At 42.6% G+C, this 19,297-nt stretch overlaps 1 protein-coding gene across 1 annotated transcript in view; it reads right to left on the reverse strand.

Moving 5' to 3' along the window:
• Positions 1 to 14,549, reverse strand: part of efna3b (ephrin-A3b) — a 113,973-nt gene extending 99,424 nt beyond the window's left edge. Inside the window, exons 1-2 of the mRNA XM_034697715.1 lie at positions 13,719 to 14,549; positions 13,248 to 13,468 (exon numbers count right to left, since the gene is read on the reverse strand). Of these exons, the coding sequence (XP_034553606.1) occupies positions 13,248 to 13,357 (110 nt within the window). The 5' untranslated portion in view covers positions 13,358 to 13,468; positions 13,719 to 14,549. The remainder of the gene's footprint in view (positions 1 to 13,247; positions 13,469 to 13,718) is intronic.
• Positions 14,550 to 19,297: the final 4,748 nt, after the last annotated feature.

Raw genomic sequence — 19,297 nt, forward strand, 5'->3', positions numbered from 1 at the left:
ATTATTATTAGGGCCCGAGCACCGACAATTGTCGGCGAGGCCCTATTGAAACCCGAGTGATTATTATTATTATTATTTCTTCTTTCTCCCGACTTTTGAATCCCCAATTTGCTTGCCATAACGCGGTGCAAAAGTCCCCAACCGTTGCACATGCACCAGGCCTGGTGAAAATTTCGACATTTTGGTGGTCCCGAAAAAAAAAATCCCCAAAATGGCTCAACGGCGCCCCCTTGAAGTTGGAAATTTGAAAAGGCTAGCCCCATAATACGGTTCAACATACATGCATGAAATTTTTTTTGGGAAGGTGTCATGCCAAGACCTGCAAAAAATCCTCTTAACGTCGTGGTGAAATCCCAACAGGAAGTCGGCCATTTTGATTTTTCTGTTTTTGACCCCATTATTTTGGGTATGTATTTGTTTGAACTCCTCCTACAGTTTTGGTCCCACCAACTCCCAACCACGTACATTTTGGAGTGGACAGATTAACAATCAAAAGTTATCAGACAGAATTTCTCTAAGTCAATTTTTGTGGGCGTGGCACCTCGCTAAACTTGGAGTAAATTTTTTCAAACTCCAAAATATGTATTTATGTAAATAGCTCCTACAATTTTGCTCCGATCAACTCCCAACCACGCACATTTTGAAGCAGACACATTGATGATCAAAAGTTATGAGACAGAATTTCTCTAAGTCAATCGCTGTGGGCGTGGCCACGCCTCAAACTCTGATGTCTCGCCATGAAACAGGAAGTACTTATAGCTCCTTCATACAGTGTTCAATTTGTTTGAAGTTACATACACATGATCAGGGTCCATCCCTCAACACACCTATGGACTCATTTATCTACTACAGCCATAGCGCCACCCACAGGAAATACATGGTACTGACATTTACATACAATACCCGATCTCTTCCAAATTTGACATGTTTCATCATGGGCCCAGCCTGAACTCATCTATATACACATGTTTGTCATATGAATAGCGCCACCTATTGGACACAAGCAGTATTTACTCTCAGAACATGTTTTTAACATGCTTGTGATCACAACTCTTTCTATAATGATCTGTGATGAACAATCCTTCAGAACATAATTCAAGACACAGCAGCACCTACTGGTGACAGGTGGTACTGCAATGTACACTATGCTGATAACTGCACAGGTAAGCTCACAGTTTCAGCCTCGGCAGCACAGCAACACCTGCAGCACATCAGGCGGTGGCTTAAATCAGGCGGTGGTGCACATCTGGGACTCGCGCACATCAGGCGGTGCTTGAACGAGGGCCCGCACATCGCCGCTTGCGGCTTTAATTATTATTATTCTTTGTTTCGTCTGACTTTTGAATCCCCAATTTGGTTGCCTTAACGCGGTGCAAAGGTCCCCAACCGCTGCACATGCACCAGGCCTGGCGAAAATTTCGACATTTTGGTGGTCCCGAAAAAAAATTCCCCAAAATGGCTCAACGGCGCCCCCTTGAATTTGAAAATTTCGGAGGGCCAGCCCCTCACGACGGTTCAACATGCATGCATGAAATTTTTTTTGGTAAGGTGTCATGCCAAGATCTACAAAAAAGCCTCTTAACGTCGTGGTGAAATCCCAACAGGAAGTCGGCCATTTTGATTTTTCTGTTTTTGACCCCATTATTTTGGGTATGTATTTGTGTAAACATCTCCTACAGTTTTGGTCCCATCAACTCCCAACCACACACATTTTGGAGTGGACAGATTAACGATCAAAAGTTATCGGACAGAATTTCTCTAACTCAATTTTTGTGGGCGTGGCACCGAGCTAAACTTGGAGTACATTTTTTCAACCTCTAAAGTATGTATTTATGTAAATAGCTCCTACAATTTTGCTCCGATCAACTCCCAACCACGCACATTTTGAAGTAGACACATTGACGATCAAAAGCTATCAGACAGAATTTCTCTAAGTCAATCGATGTGGGCGTGGCCACGCCTCAAACTCTGATGTCTCGCCATGAAACAGGAAATACTTATAGCTCCTTCATACAGTGTTCAATTTGTTTGAAGTTACATACACATGATCAGGGTCCATCCCTCAACACACCTATGGACTCATTTATCCTCTACAGCCATAGCGCCACCCACAGGAAATACATGGTACTGACATTTACATACAATCTCCGATCTCTTTCAAATTTGACATGTTTCATCATGGGCCCAGCCTGAACTCATCTATATACACATGTTTGTCATATGAATAGCGCCACCTAATGGACACAAGCAGTATTTACTCTCAGAACATGTTTTTAACATGCTTGTGATCCCAACTCTTTCTATAATGATCTGTGATGAACAATCCTTCAGAACATAATTCAAGACACAGCAGCACCTACTGGTGACAGGCGGCACTGCAATGTACACTATGCTGATAACTGCACAGGTAAGCTCACAGTTTAAGTTTAGCCTAGGATGCACAGCAACACCTGCAGCACATCAGGCGGTGGCTTACATCAGGCGGTCGTGCACATCAGGGACTCGCGCACATCAGGCGGTGCTTGAACGAGGGCCCGCACATCGCCGCTTGCGGCTTTAATTATTATTATTATTTCTTCTCCCGACTTTTCAAACCCCAATGTGCTTGCCTTAACGCGGTGCAAAAGTCCCCAACCGCTGCACATGCACCAGGCCTGGTGAAAAATTCGACATTTTTGTGGTCCCGAAAAAAAAATCCCCAAAATGGCTCAACGGCGCCCCCTTGAATTTGAAAATTTTGGAGGGCCAGCCCCTCACGACGGTTCAACATGCATGCATCAAATTTTTTTTGGTAAGGTGTCATGCCAAGACCTACAAAAAAGCCTCTTGACGTCGTGGTGAAATCCCAACAGGAAGTCGGCCATTTTGATTTGACCCGATTTGCAAGATTACGTATTTGTGTAAACTCCTCCTACAATTTTGCTCCGATCAACTCCCAACCACGCACATTTTGAAGTAGACACATTGACGATCAAAAGTTATCAGACAGAATTTCTCTAAGTCAATCGGTGTGGGCGTGGCACCTCGCTACATTTGGAGGACATTTTGAAAATCTCTGAACAGTTATATCTCTCATATGCAATAATGGATCAGGCCCAGGCCGCTCATGCATGATAAGTGCCCCAGCCTGAACGCCTCTATAGGCAAATAATCACCAATATCATATAGCGCCCCCTACTGGCAGCAGAAAATACCATGTCCTACAGTTTTTGTCCAATCAACTCCTGCTTCGCACACAATGTCGTTGTCACACTGCAGATGAACATTTGTCAAAGGGTACCTCCTAAGTCAATGGATGTGGGCGTGGCCACGCCTCAAACTCTGATGTCTCGCCATGAAACAGGAAGTACTTATAGCTCCTTCATACAGTGTTCAATCTGTTTGAAGTTACATACACATGATCAGGGTCCATCCCTCAACACACCTATGGACTCATTTATCTACTACAGCCATAGCGCCACCCACAGGAAATACATGGTACTGACATTTACATACAATACCCGATCTCTTCCAAATTTGACATGTTTCATCATGGGCCCAGCCTGAACTCATCTATATACACATGTTTGTCATATGAATAGCGCCACCTAATGGACACAAGCAGTATTTACTCTCAGAACATGTTTTTAACATGCTTGTGATCACAACTCTTTCTATAATGATCTGTGATGAACAATCCATCAGAACATAATTAAAGACACAGCAGCACCTACTGGTGACAGGCGGTACTGCAATGTACACTATGCTGATAACTGCACGAGTATGCTGACAGTTTCAGCCTAGGCAGCACAGCAAAACCTGCAGCACATCAGGCGGTGCCTTAAACCAGGCGGTGCCTTAAATCAGGCGGTAGTGCACATCTGGGACTCGCGCACATCAGGCGGTGCTTGAACGAGGGCCCGCACATCGCCGCTTGCGGCTTTAATTCAAATTATAATGGATGCTGCAGGAGAGACGTGTAACGTTTAGGTAGAATCAGAAAGAGAGTAAAAAACACCCTAAATATGTTTATAATTACACTCAGGAGCCTACAACAAATCAAAGTAAAACATTACATTTTTCACCCATAACATTTTCTACATCTTTATTGTATACAATCTTCATTACCAATCTAAATGGACCAAAAAGACAGTAGGTGGGATCAGCCAGCGGTGTCTTCGTACATGCGTGATATGTTTGCAGTCTGAATGCTGAGGGATGAACGCTGCCTGCTCTGAATGCAGTTAGGAAGCAATCACAGCAGCATCCACTGCTCGATGAGAACTATACATGCTTTCACATCAGTCTCAAAAAGACTTCATTTAAAACCAGAAAAAGTCGCCAGATTTGTCGGTAGTCACTTTTTTAAAAAAGGGTCGTTAGAGGGGTCTGAAAACTCAGTAAGTTGGCAAAACTGCATATACAGAGGCTTGTGTCCGTGTTGCAGCAGTCACTGGTTCGACTCTCAGTCAGAACCCTCTTCTGCATGTCATCCCCCTCTCTCTAATACCCACATATGCTGTCTCTCTTCAGCTGCTCTATCAATAAAAGCAAAAATGACCAAAATATAACTTTAAAAGAAATGGAATTTAAAAGTTTTGACTACAACAAAACAAAGCAGTGCAACATAATTGGTACATTTTGCATGACAACGACCTCCTGAGCAATTGAAGACACAATATTGTCTGTGAAGGAGACTCTAGACACTCCAAGAAGATTATTTTAGTAAATTCTTTAACATCAGCGAGACTCAACCATATGCACACTTCCCTTTGTTTACATTGTTGCATCAGATGTTATTGTCTTTCTAGTTACACGTTTCACACTGCTTTTACCATTCAACCCTCCCTGGCTTAGTTTAAGGATGTCTGCAGTGGAAACACATACCAGACCTGAGATTAAGAAAAATGTATTCACAGGTTACGAATCAGATTACAGTTTTCAATGGGACTATAAAAAAAGGTGTTAGCTAGAAACAAAGCCAATTTAAGAGACTGCATGTGGTTGGAAGCTGTTGTGAAGTGAATCACACACACACACACACACACACACACACACGCACACACACACACACACACACACACACACACACACATACACACACACACACACACACACACTGTAGGAAACTCCACACAAGAACCAAACCTGGCAACATATTTATCAAGCATCTCTAAATTAGGAGAACAGTCCTAACTGGCCCAGAAGTCTCAGCGTGATGTGTTTGGTCATCTTTTACGGCATCAAGATGAAACCCTGTTATCGGCTTTATAAACTCAGAAAGTCTTTCTGTCTGTCTGCCTCGGGATTTAGCGGAGCGGCAGCTGCTCTAAGCTGCTGTGATTCCCAGCAGGTGGTAAATGATATGATAAACATGCGTGCACACTTTGGCAGATGTGGAACTAAGAAATACAGAAGTTATGACTACAAACAACAGACAGCATTCTGAAATATATTTAAAAGAAAGTTACTGGGTTCGAATTATTTGATTTACTGTGCCTGATCTTTGTCCAGGACATGACGCTGCATCCAAACATGCCATTCAAGCTTTACTGAAACAAAAGGAATATATCAGTAACACAGGACATAACAACTGTGAATGTACCGTCACTAAACATGAAGAAAATAAGAACTTTCTGTGTAAACTTGTGGTTTTCAGAGATCTGTCAGTGCCTTGGATCATATAAATTACTGGTCCCAGCATTGATAAGGACAGATTTCAAATAAAATCCATATCACATTATCAACACACATCAGCTCTGCATGCATTATCCTTGAAGTTTCAACCAAATGACACAGACGTGCGCAGAGCATTAAAACAGGCTGACAGCAGTGTCAAAACATCACCTACGTTATTATTTTAACTGTCTGTCACAATTAAAAGCGCTTCTCACAGAAAGTGTTCAATGTGCACTGTTAAATGACTGTGTTGTGTTCATCAGACAAAAAATACACACTCAGGTTGTCACACAAGTCAATGCTACCCATGAATTAAAATCATTTCAGAGGCATCTACACTCACACTCTTAAAATCTGATCTTTTTTTTGTATTTCTGTACGTTTTACTGCCCAAAATATTGGAAAATATGGAAGAAGAAGTAGGAGACATTGACTAAGAATTCTGTTCAAGTGCAGCATTCATCTGCCGTTCTTAGCTTCTGAATCTACTGCTGCCCACCACACTACACCTCCACCTCCCCTGAGGTTGACTTCTAAGAATACAATCTCAACCTTTGGGAAACACCAGCAGTGATGCAACTTCTGTTTGTTTTTACATTTTGCTGCCCTAACTTGTTGTATGTGCATTGCCAGTTTTAGCGTTAGGTCCATACGAAAGATGCACTTCCATTGGCACGGTTCTGCTTGTGACCTTGATTCGTGTGCTCAATATTTCTCGAGGCTGTAGGGATAAAGCCTCTTGCACCGTTTTGACAGTTTTTGTGCATTCAGACTACTGTAGACACAGTTGAATGCAGCACTTGAGTCTAAGGCAAATTTCCAAAAGGACACAAGAATCGTACTGTATGGTATCATGACACATTGTAATGAAGCATATTGTTTCATTTTGTGACGTGTCACCCCTATCATGTCGTATAGTATGATTTCGTTTTGTGTCGTGTCGTATAGTATGATTTTTTTTGTTCTGTGTCGTGTTGTATACACAGTCTGTATAAAATATGGACATAGGATCCGTTACGTCACCCATCTGTGTCTGAAGCGCTGTTTTGAGGCCAATCGTCGGCGGCAGCCATATTGCTGCTGTCGAGCAATTGTGACGTTAAGAGGTGGACTTTGAGCCTCCCAGCCAACAGCTACAGTGTTCCCGCCTGTCAATCAAGTCAGCTGTGCCTCTCATTGGAAGACTCCTGATCTCAATATCTTCAGAATTGCAGCGTTAGTAAAAGAATCACCCCCCTACAGTGTGTGCCGATCGAGAAATTAGCTATGCAGACTACACTCGTCTTTTGTACCAGGCTGTAAACATGTTTATTTCTGCTGTAAAGATCGGCTTTTTTGAACTGGTGTGTATGTGGTTTCCAGTACTTCTGGAGCCAGCCTCAAGCGGATCCGCAGTGAACTGCAGTTTTTCAGCACTTATACTCATAACTCATATATTTAGACCAGAGTTTGCCGCTTGGTCGTATAGTATTATTTTGTGTCCTATAGTATGACTTTGTTTCTTTTCCTTTCGTGTCGTGTTGCATCACTTATCCTATCCTGCCCAGATACCCTTTGAGTACACTGGAAGATCATACAGAGTGGACTTTAATAACACAATGTTTTCCTTTAAATGTGATATTGGTTAAAAAAAAATAGCGATGCCTTATGTTTATCTTACTTTGATTGATGTTTTATTCCATACTAGTACTACAATTCTGCTAGTACTACAATTCTGTTGCTTGTTATGTAACACCTGACCTGAAATCATCGTTTTTGCAACTATGAAACAGTAGTTGCTAGTGGAGAACATACATGTATAAGATGCTTAGACTACTGTTTTGGTAAGGAAGAAATAAGCTGATGTTTTTAGGAGCAATGAATTATGGTGTATAGACTGGTGTACTACACTGAATGTAGTCTACAGAGGAGGCATTTTCACTTGCATTGCAACCAATCTGATCAATGCCATGATAGTGATTAAACTTACTAATAATGACTTGCATCATTCCCCCCTTCGAAAAAAAAGCCTGTCTTTCCCCTACCTCCATTGCAATACGAGCTGGAAGTTGATTCATTCTGAACAACCATTCAGAGCATTTCTTCTGCAATGGCATACATTCTGCTAACCACTGCTTGGAAACCACAGTCACTTAAATCAATGCCAATCCTACCGAGCCATTTGCACCTCTAATGCCCTTACTTTGTGTCAGGTTGGATCAGAGTTGCTCAACTCTGGCTGACTTTATTTCAGCTTGGTCTCTGCCAAATTATACCCTTTGACTACTTAAAATCTTGCTTCCTTTTTATTGAAACCATTACAGTGGCCAGTTAGCGATGGATTCAAGACTGAGCAAGCTCTAACGCGAAACATCAACACTCTATTTTCACAGCAATGCCTCAGATTAGTCGATCGTGTCTATCAGACAGCGTTTGAGGAAATGAAAGAGCCAATCAAAAGATGTGGTATAACACGGTAAGCTCGATATTTCAGGCCTGTCTTTTCCTCAAGATCAGTCTGAGTGTTTAATGTGTATATTTGTAAATTTAAAGAGCCTGCAAGGAGTTGTGTTTGAGTTGGCTTTGGTCAAAACCTCAAAGCAGTGCAGTGAGAGGGAAAGAAAAAGAAATTCTCGGAGAGGTGAACTGAGGTGAAGGAAAACCAGAGCTCAAAGAAAGCCAGCACATTTTCTCGCACTGGAAAGATTCAGTCCAAGTTAATTTGACAGAGTCTCACAACATTGCATTAAACTACAGAGCTCCCAAAATATCTACACCCCAAGAGTGCTTTCCCATCAGGCAATTGGAGGATGAGAGGCATAGAGAGAGGTGGGAGCGCTCTCCTGAAATCTAGCTCATCCTCAAAGAGAGAAAAAATGATGGAGGACGAGAAAATAATTCATTTCTTTTGCTCCTTTCTTGTTCACGTCCCTTATTGCTCGCCTCAGCTAGCAGACAATAGCTGTCCAATCAGAAAAATGCACCCACATAAAAGCAGGGGGGGCCACTGGATCTTATTATGCAAACAGAAGTCATCCATCACACAGGTGTTCCCTATTGCTTTTAATTAATGACGTCTCTGTGCAAGCTTCTGCACGCCACACACATTCAAACACCCACACATCGCCACATAAACCGGCACCCATTCACCTGTTCGCTATGTGGCCGTATTATTCACCGCTAATGAACAGTCTGTGTCCGTATGACTGTTATGATGATCACTGAGCCTGTGTGCGAGCGTTTGCGTGTGCTTGTAGCAAACCCTCCGAAGCGGCAGGGCAAACATCTATGATAGATGGGTTGTACCCACACACACACACAAGCGCACACACACACAGGCAGGCCGTGCGTCTTGTGATAGTGAGTGAGTAATACTCTCAATTGTGCACATATTCATAAATGTAAATGTTGTTGTCCTAAGTGGGGCTGGGAGACAGATAGGTTTGTGTTGCTGTCGAGGGGGTGGTTGATTGGCCTGTTTAATCCTCTCGTCTGCGTCTGCTGTGTTTCCCCCTCTCTCTCTCCCTCTCTTACACATACACACAAAAACACACAGACTGTGTTATGGTGTCTAAAGTAAGAGCTCAGAGCATGGATCAGGGCATTGGCCAAGCATTATCATCATTGTTATGATGACTCTCCTCCCTGTGCTCTGTTATTATTCAACACATCTGTATTCCTGACTTCCTCGCTCCTCCAACACGTCCCATAGTATATCTCTTTCTCTCACTCTCTCTCTCTCTCTCTCTCTCTCTCTCCTTCTAGTCTTGCATTATTTCTCTCCCGCCCTGCGTGACGTGTCTCTGCACACTCTGACGAGCCGGATGAATATGAAACAAGTTCCACCTCAGCATCGATTACCACACGTACGCATGTGCATTTATATGAGGAGCAAATTCTGCTTGCGATAGCTGGCTTCATTCCAGTGGCATGCATTGAGGTGACAATGTCATTGCTACACACACACACACACACACACACACACACACACACACACACACACACAGAAATATATGCAAACACACATTCTAGCATCTAGAAATGCTTATGCGTTTGTTTATGCGCAACCAAATCGCCTGGAAAAATATACAGCTGATAAATTAAGAGATATCAGCAGATATCCATTATGCAAACCGGTTAACTGCTGCGTTATTAGATTACATGCATACACATATACACGCACGTACGCACTTTCGCACAGACACACTCGTGGTGGTGGTTAATTGCCAGGTGGTGGAAGATAATGTGTGATTTAACGGACTGATGGATTCGGTTTTGTTTCGGTCACCCATCGATGAGCAGAGACATCTGTAGCAGGGCAAACACACACTTATAATCATTCTTACACACACACAAGCACACACTATTATACACACATTCATGCCCAGGGATATCATGATATGACAAGTGACTGATAGGCAATGGCGACAGCCTTTGTGCAGGACGTGAACACGGGAAATGATCCATTTTCTCGACTTTAAAAAAAGTACACAGCAGGGACGTGTGTCTGTGTGTGTGTGTGTGTGTGTGTGTGTGTGTGTGTGTGTGTGTGTGTTTGTGTGTGTGTGTGTGTGTGTGTGTGTGTGTGTGTGTGTGTGTGTGTGTGTGTGTGTGTGTGTGTGTGTTTGTGTGTGTGCACCAACACAATCAGAGATATATGTAAGCATGCTATCATGGGAACATATATGGTATGCATGCATGTGTGTTTGTGTTTGTGTGTTGGAAGCAGTTAATCCATGGTAACAGTTTCAGCCTGTCTCTTGTTGTTGATGAGTTGCTCGGGGTCAGGCGCTGGTTGAGAAACTGCAGGTTCCTGAGGCTTTACAATGTGTTTACCACTCAAACTGACAGCTATACTACAGCTTATTATTGGCCTTCTAAACCCCCACACTGCACTGCGAGTTACAGAAACTCCAGAGACGCAGATCGCCACCGGCTAGCCACACGCCGGCCAATCCTAGTAATGTCGAATGCTGTGGTGTTGAGTGCAGAGATTAAAATAAATGGTGGAAATGGGATCATGTGCTGGTGAGGAAAAGTATGAAAAAGGGTTTCAAAGAGTAGATTAGCCAGGTTATCCAGCAGTGTATCTGCCTTTTGTGAGCCACTGTCCATGGCCCCTTTGTCTCCTAATTCAATAAGTAGGCTGAATGAAAAAGTTATCCCCTCTCACGGCTCATACACTGTCATTGTGTCAGTGTGCAGTGAGAAAGAGAGAGAGAGAGAAGAGAGAGAGAGAGAGAGAGAGAGAGAGAGAGAGAGAGAGAGAGAGAGAGAGAGAGAGAGAGAGAAGGGAGGATCAGGGATGAGCCTGGTCCACTGAGATGTAGTGTTCTTTAATTAACCACAGTCTTTTATAAAAGACACACACACTAAGACTCACACTGCAGGGGCTTAGAATATTCCGCCACTGGGATCAGAGGAAAAAAATTATTGGCAGTGAACATGTGAGGAGAGAAGGAGACACTGTGGGCCTGTGGAGCACTAAGGTCCTGAACAGGCGGGTTAAAGGTTAGCCTGCTCAAGTCTCTTATAGTCCTCTCACTGCTGTCTGAAAAACCAACAGTAGCTTGTTCTTTCCTTATTGAAGTCCGATTGTGCGTAAAAGCAGCTGATAAAAGGCTCAGTTAAGAGAAGAGTTTTTCCAAGGTTTAAATTGCTCATGTTATGTTAAGCTAATTGAACCAAGGGGCACGAGTTCACTCCTCCCCTTTTTCCTTCATACCTTCAAGCGTCTTATCCACACTTTATCTAAATCAACTTCTGTCTGGGATATGAAAACCCGAGGTGGAATTTTATTAGCATTTATTATTGAATTGTTACAAAGCAAAAAAAAGGACTGTACCGTCCACGATGAGAGTTGTAAAAAAATCACAGCTTAAATGCATTAGCTGTAACTGTGCACGCAGTATTACTTTTTCTCCAGTGTGGAAATGATTTTCTCACGTTCGGGAAACCTAATATTGTTAACAGTATTGCACAACATCCAATAACCTTATATTTTCGGCTTCTATTATTTTACATCATGTTTATTTATTCTGTTGAGAGGAGTGTATTCACTAGCCTTCCATAGCTTTATTTCATGCCGTAAACTAAAACCGCTGTCGGCAAAAGAATCATTGCTTCTCCTCCTGTAAAAAATAACAGTATTTTTTCGGACTTTGCGGATTGTTTACGTCTTTAATAAACGCAGTCGTAAAATCTGTGCCATTTTATATCGGACTGCACATCTTAGGGGACCACTAAATTCTCCTGAAGAAGTAAATACCACAAACTGAGGTGTTTTGAGGAGCCCCTGGTACCCGAAATAAAGCAAAGAGGATTCACTGTAAGACGGAGAGAAATAGGAAGGTGTGTGTAAGAGTGTGTCATGCGCTCTTGGGTACTTCATAATCTCAAACGTAGGTTGATCATTACATTTTTAAGGACATATTTGAAAATATATGCAAATGCATTGGAGAGAAGGACTGGCTGAATTATGTACTAGAATGCAAATTAAAAAATAAGTAAATATGTTATAGCACATCTGTTATTCAGTTGCAAATTAACAGCACATTTATTCGTATTTTGAACAGAAAGTAAAGTGTGTGTCATTCTAACAAATGAAAAGTGGATGCGTATTTTAAGCCACATTAAAACCCAGTTAATAAAACATAAATTTAGAGGATTTTACTATGAATGAAGGAAGACAGATAGGCCTACAGTGTACTGCTGCAGACTAACGCTTCACTCTTAAGGATCCAACAGAGGAGCCATGGACTTAGAGGACAGTATTAAAAAAGACAGCTTTGAGAAAAAAGAGGAGAAATAAAGCTTTTCTCACTTGAATCAAGATAGGGGCGAGAAGCGAGGGATTAGGAGGATAACAAAAAGGCCAACGGACTGAGTGTAAACAAGAAAAGGGGGTTAGAGAGGGATAGAAGGAGAGAGCAAGCTGGAGAGGGAGCGCAAAGGAGAGATTGAATAGTGACACTGCTCCAACACAATGGGGTCAGGATGAAGAAGTGCTCCTAATTGAACCAGATAGAGGAGAAGACAGAGAAAGACTGAGAGGGGCCGAGTTACATGACAGAGAGAGAGAGAGAGGAGGACAGAGAAGAATCACATGTGATTCTTTATTCCATTTCTTTACTGATTCTTCGCAGTGCATGGCTAAAGGTAGAAAAGAAGGTCGAGAAAAGGAGAGAAGGATTCGAATACACTACCATGCATGGATTGATATTTGACTGAAGAACAGAAACTAAATATGTCCTGCTAGCTGTGCAAGTGGAGGTGTTGAAAAGATGGTTTGAAGCCACCTTGACTGCACAGTAGGGGTCTGACAGGGCAGACTCAAAAATAGCTTTACCCTACGGAGAAACACGAGAGGCCTTTTTTTAAATAGTTTTTGTGGATCTAAAGAATGTCTTCCTCTCAAAAGAGTAGAATATACAACCAAAACCTGCACTAAACCATCGATAAACTCAACGTGTGCACCTGACGGTGCAGGCTGAGGGACTGAGGGGCATTTCCATCCCCTTTAACAGGTGGAGAATGGAGAGATCAAAGGGAAAGGCACATCCACACACACACACTCACACGTTGATACACATGAGGAGTGGGGGTCTTACTGTATGTTGGAGCTGTTCCAGTACACGGAATGCCTGTTGGCTGACACCTGGCTCAGGTCCGCCCAGGTGAGACTCGTTAGCGCCCAGAGAGACAGCACCACCAGAGCCATGCTCCCGACTCCTTTCTCGGCCCTCCGTCCCTCGGGGTCTCTCTCTTTCCGGCCACTCTCTCGGTCCCTTCACCCCACCAAGCAACGCGACTCAAACATCCCAGCAAATGCCTAACAGACAGACGGGAGACAAAAAGCTTCAAGCCTGCATACAAACAATGAATACGTTCACAGACTGTACGACTCTCTGTGGTTAATAAGTGTTGTAAAACTCAGAAGTCTATTGTGGGGTTAAGTTACCGTGGTCCCCACTTCCCCCCCATAAAACCACAAGCTGCGTACCCCTCACCCTCCCTTGCTCCCTCCCACACAAATCCTGGGGCTTCAAACAAGGGGCTTTCTGGAAGTCCTCTCCTCTCACCGGGAACTGCTGCGCGTAAGCCCGCCAGAGGAGTGCAGGGGGCCGGTATCGGGTCCAAGAAGGGGGTCGGTCTCCCACCGGGCATGAAAGGGTCCTCTCCGTTGGGAAAGAGTTGCTCTCTATTGGCTTGAACAGCCTCAATGAAAGTAAATTAATAGTAGAAAAAAAAAATAGTGAATATAAAGCAAGTCCTCTCGTTTTTCAACAGTTCCTGAAATGCGTGCTGCTGCAGTTTTTTTCCTTTAAAAGGTCCGAGGGATGTTTAGCACGCCGGGATCAATAATCGCTGCAACAATTCAACCAGCCAGCTTCATGAGGTCTTCCAAGACTCTATCCGAGGACCATCGCTTACGGTGAGCAGCCTGCCCACCCGTCTCTCTCCTCTCTCTTCCTCTCCTCTTTCTCCTCCTCTCTCTGTTTGGTAGGCAGCACTCGTTCACTTTCTAACTCCACCCCCTGCGAGCGACAAAAGCGCATTCCTCCAATATTGTGACCGAATCGCAGCACATCAGGCATCACTGCGACTTGAAGTTTTTTTTTTCCCGTCAACTATTCGACCTCCTCTTCCTCTCCTGGTGTAAAGGTAGAAAGCTTTGAATCCGTCCCCCCTTTGTCAGATACGTCTGCAGCCACCATCTGCAGTCTATTTTTCAATGTTCCCCCCCTCCAACACACACACGCACACCTTTCTCCTCCTCCTCCTCCTCCTCCTCCCTAGCCACACATACACGCACACTTTTATGACAAAGGGTAAAAAAACAGCCACAGACACAGGCGCACATGTATCCCCTGCAAGTATCAGCCCTCCTGGCATGGATCCCCAGACAGCATAAGTCAATTTAATACAGCACTAATATCATGCACAATCCTCTTAAAGCTGCAGCACATTAACAAGCATGTTCACGCGCACATGCATGCGCATGTAATATCCACTTTAAAGTAAATACAGGCTGAATTTACAGTGTTAGGCATGTTTACTGTAATATCCTAGAGGTTTATCAAAGTTTTGAAAATAACTTAAATGGCTTGTTTTTAATTAATCCTGTAAAATGCATTTTTAATCTACAGCAATTAAGTCAGAGTGTTTTTTTATGCAAGTGTGATGTGCCCCATATATTTGGAAGCTTTGAGACGTGGAAAAATGTAAAGTCATTTGCCCCCCTCTGTCACCTTTGCTGCCACATTCTGTGCGCCCAAGGTGTGTGTGCAAGAAAGAGAAGAAGAGGCCAGACATGGAGAGAGACAGGAGGAGGAGGAGGAGGGAGTAAGGAAAAAAGAGTGATAGCAGATAGGAGAAAGATTGTTACAGTTTTCTTGCCGCCTGCTGGGAATGAGTTGGTTAAGGAGAAGTCAGAATGATTTATTGGGAGAAAAAAAGGAGGGAAATAGGGAGAAGGAGAGCAAGAAAGAGAGAGAGATGAGATGCCATTGGGGAATCCCTCTGTCTTCTCCAGTCCTTTCTCCCTCTCTCATGAGCTGTCCATTTAATCCCCCCTCTGTCTGTCTCTCTTTCTCCTCTTCCTCTCCTTCTTCACCTTCTTCTTCCGTTTTCAATGCAAACTTTCTCCTCCCTGCGATCCCTGAAACCTGGCTCTGCTATTTTGCCTCTGTCTTTTGTTAACTTTGTCTCTGATGGTCTACCTGTCTCCTTTGCCTGTACCTCTCTCTCTCTCTCTCTCTCTCTCTCTCTCTCTCTCTCTCTCTCTCTCTCTCTCTCTCTCTCCCTCTCCCTCTCTCTCTCTCTCTCTCTCTGTTACAGCAGGCATGCAACTTTTTAATGAGCTCTCCTCTTTTGCCTCCTCTCCCTGCGCCTCTGTCTATCGTCTCTCCTCAGTTTCTCCATGTTGTATATCTGTTTATCACCACACTGCATGGTGTGGTATCATGGCAGCTCAGTCAAACAGCTGGTACAATTAAATATGCATCCCAAGATATATGCATGTGCATGAAAAAATAAATCATACTCGCCTTTTTCTGCCCTTTAACAGTTGGTTCACCCAAAAAACAAATATACATATTTTATAATGAAGCTCTGGTGGTACACACACAGACAAGGTCTTTTGGTTTGTTCTGCTGCCATGCCGATACTGTGCCATTTATGGTGGTCAGAACATTGAAAAGACTAATTGATATTTTGGTAATTAATGTTATTTGCTTTCTGTTTGAGACTTTGCTAGTAAGATTGGTACAGCACTCATCTAAGTTTGAGCAGCTAGTAGGCCCAGCTTGGCTCAGCATTTCATTAACATAAAAAAAGGGAAAACAGGTAGCCTGGTTCTTGTTATGGGTTTCTACAGCAAGTTATGCAACAAATTCAGCATATTGACTTCCTATAGTCTGCACCGTATAACTTAAAACCTCATAGTCCTCCATTTACCTCCTGTAAAACTGAAAACATATGTATTTTAATTCATTTTACATAGTAAACAAATGTGAGGGAGCAAAATGTTGGTGGGATTTGGTGGTAGAGGTAAGTAAATCAAGAGCTGGGTGAGCTATCTCCCCAATTTGTCATGAGTTGATCTTCAGTTTTGTTTTTGCCTTGTGTTTCATACTTTGTTTCCTCTCTGTCTGTTTTCTGTATTAGTTATCCTACGTCGTCCTTGTGTTATTAGTGATCCATGTCCCATGTTGTATTCCTTAGTTTACTTTCTTGTGTTTCTTAGTTTAGTCTGCTGTGTTTCCTGTTTTATTTTGTACTCCATTATCCCTGTGTTTTCAGTTTAGTTTTACTTCCTGCTCTTGCGTGTTTCCGTTCTTTTTTGATTAACCATATTTCAGTCAGACAACTCACGTTTACTTAATAAGTTTATTGCAGCATACGGTATTGTGTTTGGCGTGTGGGCTCCGAATTTCATTACTCCTCGTAGATTATTTAAATGCAGACATTAGGAGCAATGAGATAGGACTAACCCCTCGGAGCCCGCAGGTGGAAGCCGGGGAGGAGGTGGGGACAAACTTCACACAGCACTGAGCAGAACAGCAGGAGCACTGGCAAGCAGAGGCAGAGACAGGGAGACTTCCCGTTTAAATAGACCGCCGAATGAGGATGTTGAGATCAGCTGATGGAGAGGTGGTGACGTGTCAGTATGATGAGCGCGGCTCGAGTTGTCTGCCTGAACTAGCTTGCAGGCGGCGCTCCATTAGTTTCACCTGTGTCCTGTTTTAATTACTCTGTGTATTTACTTTCTCTGTTTCCACTCTCCTCTTCTTTTGGATTTAGTTTCTTAGACATTTTAGTATGTTTTATTTGTGCCTTTCTCCTCTTCTTTCTGCACATAGGTCCTCCTCCATTTTTCCCCATCGTGACAAGATTTTGATTCTCCATGCTAAACTAAGCTAACTATCGTCTGTCAGTAGTCTCATATTACTAAACTAAGCTAACTGTCATCTGCTATAGTCTCATAATAAACCTAGCTAATTATTGCCTGTCATTAGCATTACATTACCAAGCCAAGCTAACTGTCACCTATCAGTGGCCTCATTTTTGAAGGCAGGTGGGGGACATTTTCATGTTGTGTTGATTCGGGTGACCCCCGTTGAACAAAATCAGTAGTGTTTTTCTGCAATGAAGACTGCATTTACCATGAGCCCCATCCTAAAGCTGTGGTTCTTGCCAAAGTGTCCACTGGCTGTGAAAGCAAATAGAATACTGATCTTCTTCTTAACAGTTCTTTTCTTAGTTTGAGACAACTTTTTGCAGGGTGCATAGTGATGAGAGAATATACTGATTTTTAATTACGTCAAATTATTAACTGTAACAGAACACCAACTAACCCCCTTGAGTAATCTATACTTTATTACTGTAAGGCCCTGGTGTCGTGTGTGCTCAAGTATCCCAATAAATGCCTTACTATCAGAAACACACGGTATAATTATTTTGTCTCCCATAGTCATCTTTTGCTAGTTTTACTTCAGTATCAGCCATGAGTAATAAAACATTTTGTAAACAGAAAATTATTTAAAGAAGAAAAACTCCTCCTGCTTGATAACTTACTTAGGAGGCATTAATATAAAAGTGAGACTATTTCAAAATCAGTTAAACTCCTCACAGTGCCTTTAAAGCTAGGGTTGGTAGACACAGAAAACTAGCATGAATTTGAATGTAGCATTTCCTCAGGACTCCATCTAACCCCCCCCCCCCCCCCTTCCCTCGAGCTCCTCCAAAACGACACCCCAGCTCACATGCACGAGTGCTGCTGATTCGCGACCATATGATCATGACTGATTCAAAACCAGTCCTCAGCACATGGTTTGTGTTTTGCACTACGTCAACTCATGTCTCACTCAGCGGTAAGAAAACACCAAAACATTATCATAGTGAAAGTTAAAAACACAAACAAATATGAAATGTGCGCGCAGGAGGCGGGCAGAACGGCAGGAAGGGATTTGATCGGTTTCATAATTTGGCTCCTGATGGCAGGGATTGGTTGGTGTTTTCCCAGGTTTACTCCGGCTGTAGATAGCAGCTTTTTTTCACTCTCTCTTAAGAAAACATTATGTATTGATTGCCATCGGGACATATCTATCATTTTAACCAGTCTAACAAAAAGTGTATCTAAATCTGACTACCAACCCCTGCTTTAACTCACAGTCGTATTACATGTATCGATCTATTGATTCAGCTTTTCATCAGAAAATTGTCATATGGGGCGCACATACAGAGGCTGCAGGGGTCGCCGGTTCGATTCCCGGCTGTGACCATTTCCTGCATGTCTTCCCTCACTCGCCACTCTCCACATTTCCTGTCTCTCTTCAGCTGTCCTATAAAATAAAGGCAAAAAGCCCCAAAAATATAACTTTTGGAAAAAAAAAAGGAGAAAGTTATCATATATGTGTAACAATTCCTATAGAAGAAATCACTTTCCAGATTCAACGGAGAGAATTTACTCACAATTCTCACAATTAATAAATAAATAAAATAATAAGTTATAAGACAAAATAAAATAAAGCTCCAAACTCAAGTATTCACTCTTTTCTTGGGCTGTCAGTCATTCTTTATTGTCTACTTGAGTGAATATTATATGGCCTCATCTGTAATGAAAATTAAACCCTATCGTTAGACCGCTTTTATCATGCAATATATTCTGTTCTGAGCTCATGTGAGACTTTTATTCACTTAAGATGACCATAGGAGTGTGATCAAAAGCTGAGATTTACAAAGTTAGGTGATATGTCGAACTTATAAAACCATTCGCAAGGTGTTCACCCAGAATTGTGCTTCTGAAAGCTCCTGATATTGTCTTAAAGATACAGTAAGGAGTTTTTAGCTGGTTCTGAAACAGACTGAAATATGTGTTGATGCCTCCTTATGAGACACAAGAGCAAAAACAACCATCAAGAGTAAGCTTGATGATCCCTATATTGACATTTTCATGCCTGAAACCACTGGTGCAGGGTATGCATTGGACAAAGTTATTAACAGCAAACTGCTGTAGCAATCTTTGTTTCAGATTTTTACCTGCAAAGAATTTCAATAGCAGGCAACTGTGTTTTAAAAGGAAGCAGGAGAAGATTTTTCTTACAAAAGAAACTATACTCACAGGTACTGTACAGACTCAGGGTCACAGGGGTCGCTG

This window comes from Notolabrus celidotus, chromosome 12, assembly GCF_009762535.1.
Source record: "Notolabrus celidotus isolate fNotCel1 chromosome 12, fNotCel1.pri, whole genome shotgun sequence".
Taxonomy (NCBI): domain Eukaryota; kingdom Metazoa; phylum Chordata; class Actinopteri; order Labriformes; family Labridae; genus Notolabrus; species Notolabrus celidotus.